The sequence below is a fragment of the Triticum aestivum genome, chromosome 1D, assembly GCF_018294505.1.
Source record: "Triticum aestivum cultivar Chinese Spring chromosome 1D, IWGSC CS RefSeq v2.1, whole genome shotgun sequence".
Classification (NCBI taxonomy): Eukaryota; Viridiplantae; Streptophyta; class Magnoliopsida; order Poales; family Poaceae; genus Triticum; species Triticum aestivum.
In genome coordinates this window covers 320,401,561-320,412,025 of record NC_057796.1, presented here as the reverse complement: position 1 = coordinate 320,412,025, position 10,465 = coordinate 320,401,561, and the positions used below count along the sequence as shown (strand labels likewise).

Below are 10,465 nucleotides of genomic sequence, written 5' to 3'. Positions count from 1 at the left end.
AAGAGGATAACCCTCGGGCCTCGGTCATGATATGTTGTCGTGTGACAGCAATATATATCACAACGCTGATTTAGTGTGTGCCAAACCGTTCAAAACTCTACCACTTCTGTTATTTTTGCTCAATAATCTGATCCTTTGTAGATGTCAGGAATCTTCAGCCGCAATGATAGTGGCGGGGAACTGTGGATTCGATGCGCATAAATATTGCATCAACCACAGAAGACCGTTGGGGGCGGGTAATTATTAATTATCTCTATCATAGCATACCACTGTTGCAGGATGCCGTTCTTTTTTTTTTGAACGAGAGAGGGGTCCAGAAGGACCCCGAGACTGCATTAGTAATAAAACAGCGGTGGTACACAGCAGTATGCAAAAGGACCCCGAACTAAACCTAGATAACACACTGGTCCCTGCATTTTACAAAGAGGACCCCCACAACCAAATGAAAAACGCGATCGGGTCCCAAGCACCTTCATCACGAATGCAACCTTGCCACCGCCGGGGACAACACCACTTGGTGTGGCAAAGCCTCCACGACACCTCGCCGCGGACTCCATGTTGAAGAAGCACTGCCTCCCAATTGGCTCCATAGCCGGAAGGAAGAAGTACGGCCGCCCTTCGGCCAGCAGATCCGATGGCATGGAAGAAACGGCCGGCAGCCAAGCGCCATGGCCGGCGCCGTAGCCATTCACCAGCAGCCATCGGGGATGAGCACAAACCCGATCTGGACCTCCATCTTTCCCCTGCTTCAACTCCACCACCACGGCGACCATAGAAGCAGGAGAGGAAGCGGAGCACCTCCAGAACAGGGAACCAGGCGAGCTTATTGGTGGAGTAGCCGACGATGCGCTCGACGGCAGCGACTGACCTCCAGTCAGCACCACCATGAAGACCACCGCCGTAAGCCACCGGCCGCTACTCGCCCACGGCGGCGGCGCTATCCACATCGGCATACCGCCATACGCCACATGGGCAGAATACCACCTAAAACTAGACGCGCTATATACAAGACTACTCCGTGTACCTCTCCCTTCTCTGCTCCGGCCGGCTACGCCATCGGAGAAGATAGGGGATCGGGCCGGGAACGGTTGCTCGCTCTCGACTCTCAAGGGGCTCTCTCGAAGGCTCCTCGGGTCTCCCCGTTCCTTTTTCCATAATTAAGACGTACTCCCTCCGTAAACTAATATAAAAACGTTTAGATCATTATTTTAGTTATCTAAACACTCTTATATTAATTTACAGAGGGAGTATAAGCAATAGGGTTAGCCGAGCATAGTATAGAGTAGGCTAAGAAAGAAAAGACCGGTGTGTTCTGGCTTACTCTATTGTTGAAACTTGAAACCCACTCGTCTGAAAAAAAATAAAATCTCAACATCCTTTATGTAGAATAATATGATGCAACTCATCGGGTGCAATTCCACGTATATATGATATACAAGGTAAGCCACAACCTTAACTATGCAAGGAACTAAGAGGTAGGCAAAGAATACAAAGATACATGCAATATATATTCAACATCCCCCCGCAGTCGAAGCATCGTCATTGCTGACGCAAAGACTGGACCGAAACTCCCTCGAATGAGGCCGTAGGCAAGCCCTTGATCATGATACCTGCAAATTGTTTTTTCGCGAATACGCAAAATACGTATCATTCCATTGATAGGTAGGGAGCAAGAGAGTTGGGGTTTACATGGGTAGCAGCAACTCAGCGTACACACAGGATGCACAAAGAAGTGTTAGGAGAGCAGAACAAGAAGGGGTTGATCAGCCCAAAAGAACTAGAAAAATCATGGAGGCATGAAACTCGCGATGTCCTTGGCCCCGCGATGTTGTTGGGGGGTGGGGACGTGTAAAACATGTACATGGTATATCAGAGCCAAGAGGTCTTGAGTTCAAGACCCTGCTGGCGCAATTAAATTACAGCCCACTTTCGATCCACGTTTAGGCTTGAGGGAGCCACATGTGAGGGGAATGTTGACGCCTAAATGTATCACCTAGTATCTTCCATCAGATCGGTTTTTTGGTTGCATTGAGTAGAGCATGCACTTCTACAATTTATTCCACATAAATTCTAAAATTCCCTCATCCTATATTCTTGCAGTGCATATCGTCGCAATGTTTTCGTATTCACTAGAACCGATGCTTGGACTCGACTTAGGTCTAGAGGTCTTCTTTTATCTCCTGGGAGTTTTAAGGACTATACTCGAATTTATCTTTTCATAACCCCTAGTTCAAAATTGCATGCCCCTATGCATATACTGATAATAATTTGTGAAAAGTTTCAACCAAGTATGAGTACTACCTTTAGGATTGGAACAACATGATACATATGGAGAAAATAGTGCAGAGGTCGACATTGAGATAGAGGATAAACTGTGAAATAAATCAAAGATGAAGTATTGAAATCTTTTTTCTCCCATGCCAGGAAAAGAAGAAAAGAAAGTGCTTGTGATGGATAAATCCAATCATGGGCCTCGTGCATGCATGTCAGCATGTGTGCTCACCGTCCAAACGTTGACACGGATGGAGTATTAGCTTGAATCGAAAGCTTAAGATCCATGTGATGGCTCAGAGAGCTTCTTAGGATTAAACGAACTTAAGAAATTAAATTACTTAGCTGCAAGATGTGAACTGACGTCAACAACAAGCTTGATTTGGAATGGGACGACGAGCATGTTAACTTTGTTATAATCGAAATGCCTCTCTCCGTCAGCATATCGATGAGCTGGTGGGCTGAGGAGACTATTAGATAAACATATCCTATGGCTTGCATCTTCGGTCTACCTCTTCAAGTGCTCTCTCGGCGTTCTTTGATGTAGATTGGGCTGGGAGCCTGGATGACCGGCGATCAACGGGGGGCTATGTTGTCTTCTTTGGTCGCAACTTGATCGCCTGGAGTGCGCGCAAGCATGCCACAGTATCTCAGAGTAGCACTGAAGCAGAGTACAAGACGGTTGCCAATGCCACAGCTGAGCTCATTTGGGTACAGTATCTGTTGTGAGAGTTGGGAGTCTCTCAAGAGCAGCCACCGGTTCTTTGGTGTGATAATATTGATGCGACATATCTTTCATCTAATCTAGTTTTCCATGCTCGTACCAAGCACATCGAAGTTGACTATCGCTTTGTGAGGGAACGTGTTGCACAGAAACTTCTTCATATCAAGTTCATCTCCTCCAAAGATCCACTTGCTGACATCTTTACGAAGCCACTTCCACAACCTCAGTTTGAAGGTTGTAGGCATAATCTTAACTTGCTTTGTACTTCAGGCCACAGTTAAGATTGAGGAGGGTGTTAGACAACGTTTATACGTGCTTCCGTATACACCATGTATCTTCTATTTGTGCACTTTGTGTATCCTTATATATATGAGATAGCCACATATGTATGGGGTGTCGCGCAGTTTCCCACAACATAACTTTTACATAGAGGTCTATCTCTTGGGAGTTTTAAGGACCAGACTCAAATTTATCTTTCTGTAACCCCTAGTTCAAAATTGCACGCCCCTATGCATATACTGGTAATAATTTGTGAAAAGTCACAACCAAGTATGAGTACTTCCTAAATTTTTTTGCAAAGGAATCACGGATGTGATATCTCGGTTTTGGTGGGGTGATGATGCAACTCACAAGAGGATGCACTGGTTCGCATGGTGGAAGATGTGCATTCCAAAAAAACAAGGTGGAATGAGCTTTAGAGACATCCACTGTTTTAATTTGACTTTACTGGCAAAACAGGCGTGGAGACTTATTGATAATCCCGATTCTCTTTGTGCGACGATCCTCAAAGCGAAATATTTCGGTGATGGAGATCTCTTGAATGCTACATTGAAGAAGAAATCCTCGTATACTTGGCAAAGTATTATGGCTGGTGTTGAAGTCCTGAAGATTGGGCACATATGGAGAGTCGGTGATGGGACAAAAATTAAGATTTGGAAGGACGAATGGATTCCGCAATCCCCAACCAGAAAGGTATTAACTACTCGTGGTAACCATCTTCTATCACATGTGCGTGATCTCATTGACCCTATGACGGGTGATTGGGACGAACAACTTGTTAGGCAAACATTCTGGCAGGTGGATGCTCAACGCATACTTGCAATTCCACTAGCTTTGAATGATATGACCGATTTTGTCGCGTGGAATATGACTAGAACAGGAGTATTCACAGTACGGTCAGCTTACCATGGTGTAGTCTCAGTACGGTTATAAAATTCAGAATTCGGTGGGGTCCTCTAAACAGAGAGGTACTTGGGAATCCGTGTGGAGTTTACTATGCCCGTCGAAAATAAAAATATTTATTTGGAGGGCACCTCACAGTGCAGCCCCTTGCCGCTCTATTCTTGCCAATAAACATATCAAAATCAACCCTAGTTGCCCTGCGTGCAATCTAGGTCCTGGTAATATCAAGCATTTGCTATTTGAGTGTAAGTTAGCAACAGATTTGTGGAAATTATTAGGTGTCGATGATATCATCAGGAAGGCCTGCTTGCTGGACAGGGCGGGAGAAGTTATTCTTGAACACTTGCTATGTTTGAAAGACCATGACATTCACACCCTAGATCTACCGAAATTGAGAGAAACAATAGCAACTGCAGCTTGGTATTTGTGGTATGAAAGAAGAAAATTAGCACATGGGGAGAATGTCCAAAGTGTAGCTCAAATCAGCTTGGCTGTGAGAGGACTCGCCGCGAACTTCATTATTTCATGCACACCTAAGGCCAAACTGAAACAGAATATGTGGTTGAAGCCAAGGTATGGATATGTTAAACTGAATGTGGATGCTGGTTTTGACGTAGATACACTAGAAGGAACGGTGGGGGCAGTTCTTCGGGACCACAATGGCAAGTTCATCGCTGCTGCGAATGAAAAGATTGATATATGTTTTGACTCGTTTACAGCAGAGGCACTTGCAGAACGATTCGGGATGAATCTAGCACGTACAAAAGGGTGTAGCAAAATCGAGATCAACTCGGGGAAGTGGTAGAAGCTCTAAAGGAGGGCTACTCTTCATCAGTTGCTAGTGCCATATTCGATGATTGTTATTTCATGTCCTTAGATTTCAATCATGTCATTTATGCTCATTGTAATAGAGAGAGTAATGTGGTAGCTCATGAGTTTGCTAGGTTGGCTAAATTTTCTACTACTGGTTGTTGGTTGGATACTGCCCCTAATGCGGTTATCCCGTTGCTCGTAAACGATGCTACTGTTTTGATGCTTGAATAAAGGAGGAGTTTTCTGTCAAAAAAAAGTATGAGTACTTCCTCTCGGATTGGAACAACATGATACATATGGAGAAAATAGTGCAGAGGTCGACATTGAGATGTACTATCAGAGGATAAACCGTTGAAAATAAATCAAAGATGAAGCATTAAGATCTTTTTTTCTCCCATGCCATGAAAAGAAGAAAAGAAAGTGCTTATGATGGATAAATCCAATCATGGGCCTCGTGCATGCATGTCAGCGTGTGTGCTTCAGTAGTACATACTCCTTTTTTGATACGGAGGGAGTATTAGCTTGAATTGAAAGCTAAAGATCCATGTGATGGCTCAGAGAGCTTCTCAGGATTAAACGAACTTAAGAGATTAAATAATTTAGCTGCGAGATGTGAACTGATGTCAACAGCAACCTTTCGATTTGGAATGGGACGGCAGCGTGTTAACTTGTTATAATCGAAATGTCTCTCTCCGTCGGCATATCGATGAGCTGGTGGGCCGGGAAAACTATTAGAGAAACATATCCCCTCAATCACTACAAACAATCTATCTAAGAAAAGGTGTGGACAGCCGACAGAGTGCTTAAAAATACTTGCGTTGCGACCTCTTCTCGCAGGTTCATAGTACATAACCCTTTTGTTTCTTACTTGGATTAAAGGATTACACTCTGCATATATGAAGTTTATTCTGGGTTTAATTTCATGGGCCTTTTAGCATTTTTTTTCTCCGAAAAACAAAAAGGAGCTAGCATGTAGGAGTATATATAGCTCGCTTCACTTGTTGGAACTGCTAGATGCGTCAGAAATCATAGCTATGCATCTTCGTAGGAACGAGCCACTCGGGTAGGTTCCGATCAAATTTTCAAACAGCTAAAGATTTTGTCTAGCTCAGTAATAGGAGTCTACACTATTTGCCGACAGACAGTGGAGACGTTCTTCCGAAAGAAGGCACACCTGGAGCCCAATGTCATGGCAGGCGCACGACATTATCCTAACTATGCATGCAGTGTGCTACTTTCAGCACCAAACCACACTCATCCAACTAGCACATAGGAGTACATGAAAAAGATCTAGCATGTGCACAAACAGTACGACATACTCCTATAGTAAACCTACGACATCTTCTCATTAGAGCAAATCGACGACAAACCGCCGGTCAAATCAAACGTCAAGCGCGTGTGCGGTGTCATGAGAAAAAAGGAAATCGACCTAGGTGGGTGGCTTAAGTAACATCACACCTCATCATTTAAGGCAATCTCGCTTGCCAAGCTACCCCGAGAATCTACCCTACGGGCACGCCGACTGAGCCAAGTTTCGTTGTAACTGGGGTGTGCAGTGTGGGGCTGTCGTACAGGTTTCGCCACCACTACTAGAGCGCTGCTAATTTTTATTTATCCACATCCTGTGCATCACAGGGATTATTGAGTCATATTTTTGTATAGGTTTTGGTCTTTGCATCATGCACGCTGCAAAATGGACATAAACAAAATTATAGACAGTCAAGGTTTGGACGAGTACTGCTTGGAGAGCAAATAATACACACTTCATTACCTGAGGTTTTTCTTGTGAGAAAAAAGTTCATGATTCTTTTCGTGCCAAATAGCAAACCGGGCCGGCGTTAGCAAGACCCATCGTACACAACTATATAGGTGATCCCATGAACTTATTTCTGCAGCTACAATCATACACGGAAAAAGATACACCAAAACATGCAACGAGCACATCTCATTGAATTATCTAATTCCCACATCAACACGGGAGGTATCATCTAGTATATTGAAATAGTTGATCTCAACTATCTCTAATTCTCTCAATACGTTGTCTCCCACCTCATCAACTACGCCACGCCAACATCCACTAACACTATTTTTAGGCCCACGCAAACCACATTCATGTACTCCCTCCATCGCAAATACAACGTGTATTGTACTTGTAAAATAAAAAATTGTAAACTTGAACCAAGTACAGAAAAATATCAACATTTAGTAAACTAAATATAATTTGATTTATTATGATATATATATATATACACACACACACACACATATACATATGATATAAATTGGGTATCATAGATGTAGATAATTTTCTTTATAAACTATTTTGAATTTTATGAAGTCTGATTTTTGCGGAACCAATGCACGATATATTATTGAACAGAGGATATATGATTTTCTTACTTGCTAAAAGGGTCGTGATTTATGACCCAATTTAATGCATACTTTTTTTTGTGCCGGGTGCATAAATACTCTTTGTTCACACATGATGCAAGTATGAAACATTTATACATTAAATATAGTAGCTTTTGATTTATATCTTTCCTCCATGGGTAATTAAGCTAAAACTAATCTTCAAATAAGGTAATCTTCCATAGCTAAATACCTAGCCTTCGTGAACATATTACTCTTAACATGCAAGCATACCATCTCAGCGCAACATGCATCCAGAAAGTCCACCTCAACATGCAAATAAGCATGCTAATTGCGACTCTATTATGCAATTTATATTTAATAAAAAAATTACAACTATAAACTAATCAAACACAATAAATCGTATGTATTTACAGTTTTAGTTATCACATTATTACTCAAAATATTGTTCGTATAATGGAACCTCATTAAAATATATTACAAAATGTTTTCGCAACAACGTGTGAGGTGGTATCATCTACTGAAAAAGAAACAAACCCATCTGTCGTGGAATAGTCACGGCAGATGTCCTCGTGAAAGGACTTAGTCGTGGAGCCATCGCAACTAGGAAGCTTAAAGGGGTTAAAGCGGGACAAAGGACACGAGGGTTATACTGGTTCGGCCCCTTACGGTGAAGGTAAAAGCCTACTTCAGTTGAGGTGGAATTACTAGGGTTTCGATGACCAGGGAGCGAATCCGCTATGCCTGGCTACCGATTTGATGTTATCCGTCCTAAACCGCCACTGGGTCGTCCCTTTATATATAGAGGTTAACGCCCAGCGGCTCTCAGAGTCCCGGCCGGCTCATAAACAGTGTCCGGCTCGGTCTCTTAACTATTCTTGTCTTATAATACAAGTCATGCCATTACGGCGGTTTATTACTACGGGCTTTAAGTCGCCTATGGGCTTTAGGCCCTTTACTAAACCGCCATCTTCAAGCTTGATATTGGGCTTCATATGATGAATCGCCATAACGTAACCCGGCCCCTCCTGGGCGGGTTACGCCAGTAGTTATGTCCCCAACATTAGGCCCCAGATTGATTTGAACTGGTTCATGTCAATCTTCAATACTTTAAGGAAAAACTTTCTGGCTTCTGTCTGTGCAAAAGTTATAACCCGCCATGACGTCATCTTCTGGATCCTTGGTAACCCGCCATGATGTCATCTGCCATTAATGCACGCTTTACCCGACGTATCTCAATGGATCCTTATCTTAATAACCATCCCGTAAATCGAGGCGTCTCTGTAGTTGGATAATCATGTTTTCGGCCTCCTCGTTTTTCGCGCCCACTTATCAGTCTTCCCTTATAAATAAGCACGACCAGGTCTTTTCTCATTCTCCCCCTTTCTATCGTCTTCCTCCTCTCGACGCCTCAGAGCCCGAACTCCGCCGCCGCCGTCGACCTTCGCATCTGCACCAGCCAAGGCTGCTGCATCAACCTGTCCTGACCAAAGAACTGCGATGCACCTCCGCTGTTCAGCAGCTCCAGTACGTATTCCTCTTCTCGAATATCAGATCTGCATTAGGGTTTCTGCGTTCTTTCGTGTTCTTCATAGTTCATCACGGTTTCTTCATAGTTCTTCCGCCGCGGTCTCCTTTGATCCAAAAGTGGTACGGAACTCATGCGGTAGTTGTTTTGCGTCCATTTTCAATACTAGCAGATCCCTTTTGCCTGTAAAAAGACCTCCTTAGAGCTCACGAACTTATCTGTACCAGTTTTTTAGGTCTAGAATATTTTCTTTTCTGAACGACCATTTGATCCAAAATAACAGCTGCAACTTGTGAAACTTGTTTGTGCGATACTTAGGCAAAACACTGTATCCGTTAGCCATGGCGGCTCTTATCACCGGCTTAAAGAGGCAGTGCTCAATGAATAATCCTGATCACTCATAGTGGATTTAAATAATTTAATTGCTACTGTTTCCCATGGCGGCTTAAACAATCTGACACAATTAGCCATATATCATTAGACCCCTTCGTAAGCCGCCATCTTGAATATGAATTGAAATATTTTCTCTGGCTTAAATTTGAGCCGGAAATTTTTATTTTGTCATAGGCTTCCATCCTTCATAATGCCGCCCAAGGCTCCCAAAGCACCCGTCACATGCAACTGGGTTAGATCCACCGTCACTGATAGCATCTTAAACGATTTTGTGAAGACTGGTCATCTGCCGAAGAAAGAGATCATGTCTTATCGTGCTCCTGACCCGTCAGAAGAGAAGCCTCAACCCAAGGATGGGGAAGTTGTCATTTTAACTGATCACATGAACCGGGGCTTTGCTCCACCCGGTTCAAAAATTTTCAGAGACGTCTTGCACTTTTTTGACCTGCGACCTCAAGACATCGGACCCAATTCCGTGTCAAACATCTGCAATTTCCAAGTATTCTGTGAGGTGTACTATAACACCCCGGATGTAACTTGTCATATTTGTAACTCCGACTCTTGCCATTTTCGGCTATGTGTTATGATATTTCCTCCGTGGTCGGGTTTTGTCTTTCGTTTTGCATTTTGTCATGTCATGCATTTTCATATCATGTCATCATGTCCATTGCATTCGCATACGTGTTCGTCTCATGCATCCGAGCATTTTCCCCGTTGTCCGTTTTGCAATCCGGCGCTCCTATCTCCTCTGGTGCACCCCTCTTGTTTTCTTTCGTGTGCGGGTGTCAAACTTTCTCGGAATGGACCGAGGCTTGTCAAGTGGCCTTATTATACCACCCGGAGACCACCGGTCAAGTTTCGTTCCATTTGGAGGCCGTTTGGTGCTCCAACGGTTAACCGGGCATCCGCAAAGTCCATTTGAGTGTCCAGCAAAAACCCCCTCTAAAACCAGCCCAAAACCCACCAAACTCTCTTCCATGCTCTAGGTCGTTTGATCACGATCGTCTGGGCGAAAACCGCACCTCATTTGGACTCTCCTAGCTCCCTCTAGCTATATATTTGCATCTTCCCCGAAAAACGAACTCAATCCAACCCTAGAAAATTCTCTCGCGCCGCGCCGGACGCGTCCAGCGCCGCCGGACGAAAACCCGCCGCCGCACGCAACCAATAGGGCGCGCCACGTC

General features: G+C 43.8%; 1 protein-coding gene across 1 annotated transcript; it reads right to left on the bottom strand.

Annotated features, from left to right (window-relative positions):
* Nucleotides 1-231: 231 nt before the first annotated feature.
* On the bottom strand, nt 232-1,158 carry LOC123181758 (uncharacterized). Its single transcript, XM_044594092.1, has one exon. The coding sequence runs from the start codon at nt 951-953 to the stop codon at nt 336-338; it is 618 nt and encodes a 205-aa protein (XP_044450027.1). The 5' UTR covers nt 954-1,158; the 3' UTR covers nt 232-335.
* Nucleotides 1,159-10,465: the final 9,307 nt, after the last annotated feature.

Coding starts and splice junctions, on each gene's coding strand:
- LOC123181758 (XM_044594092.1), bottom strand. CDS start 953: ATGCCGATGTGGATAGCGCCGCCGCCGTGGGCGAGTAGCGGCCGGTGG.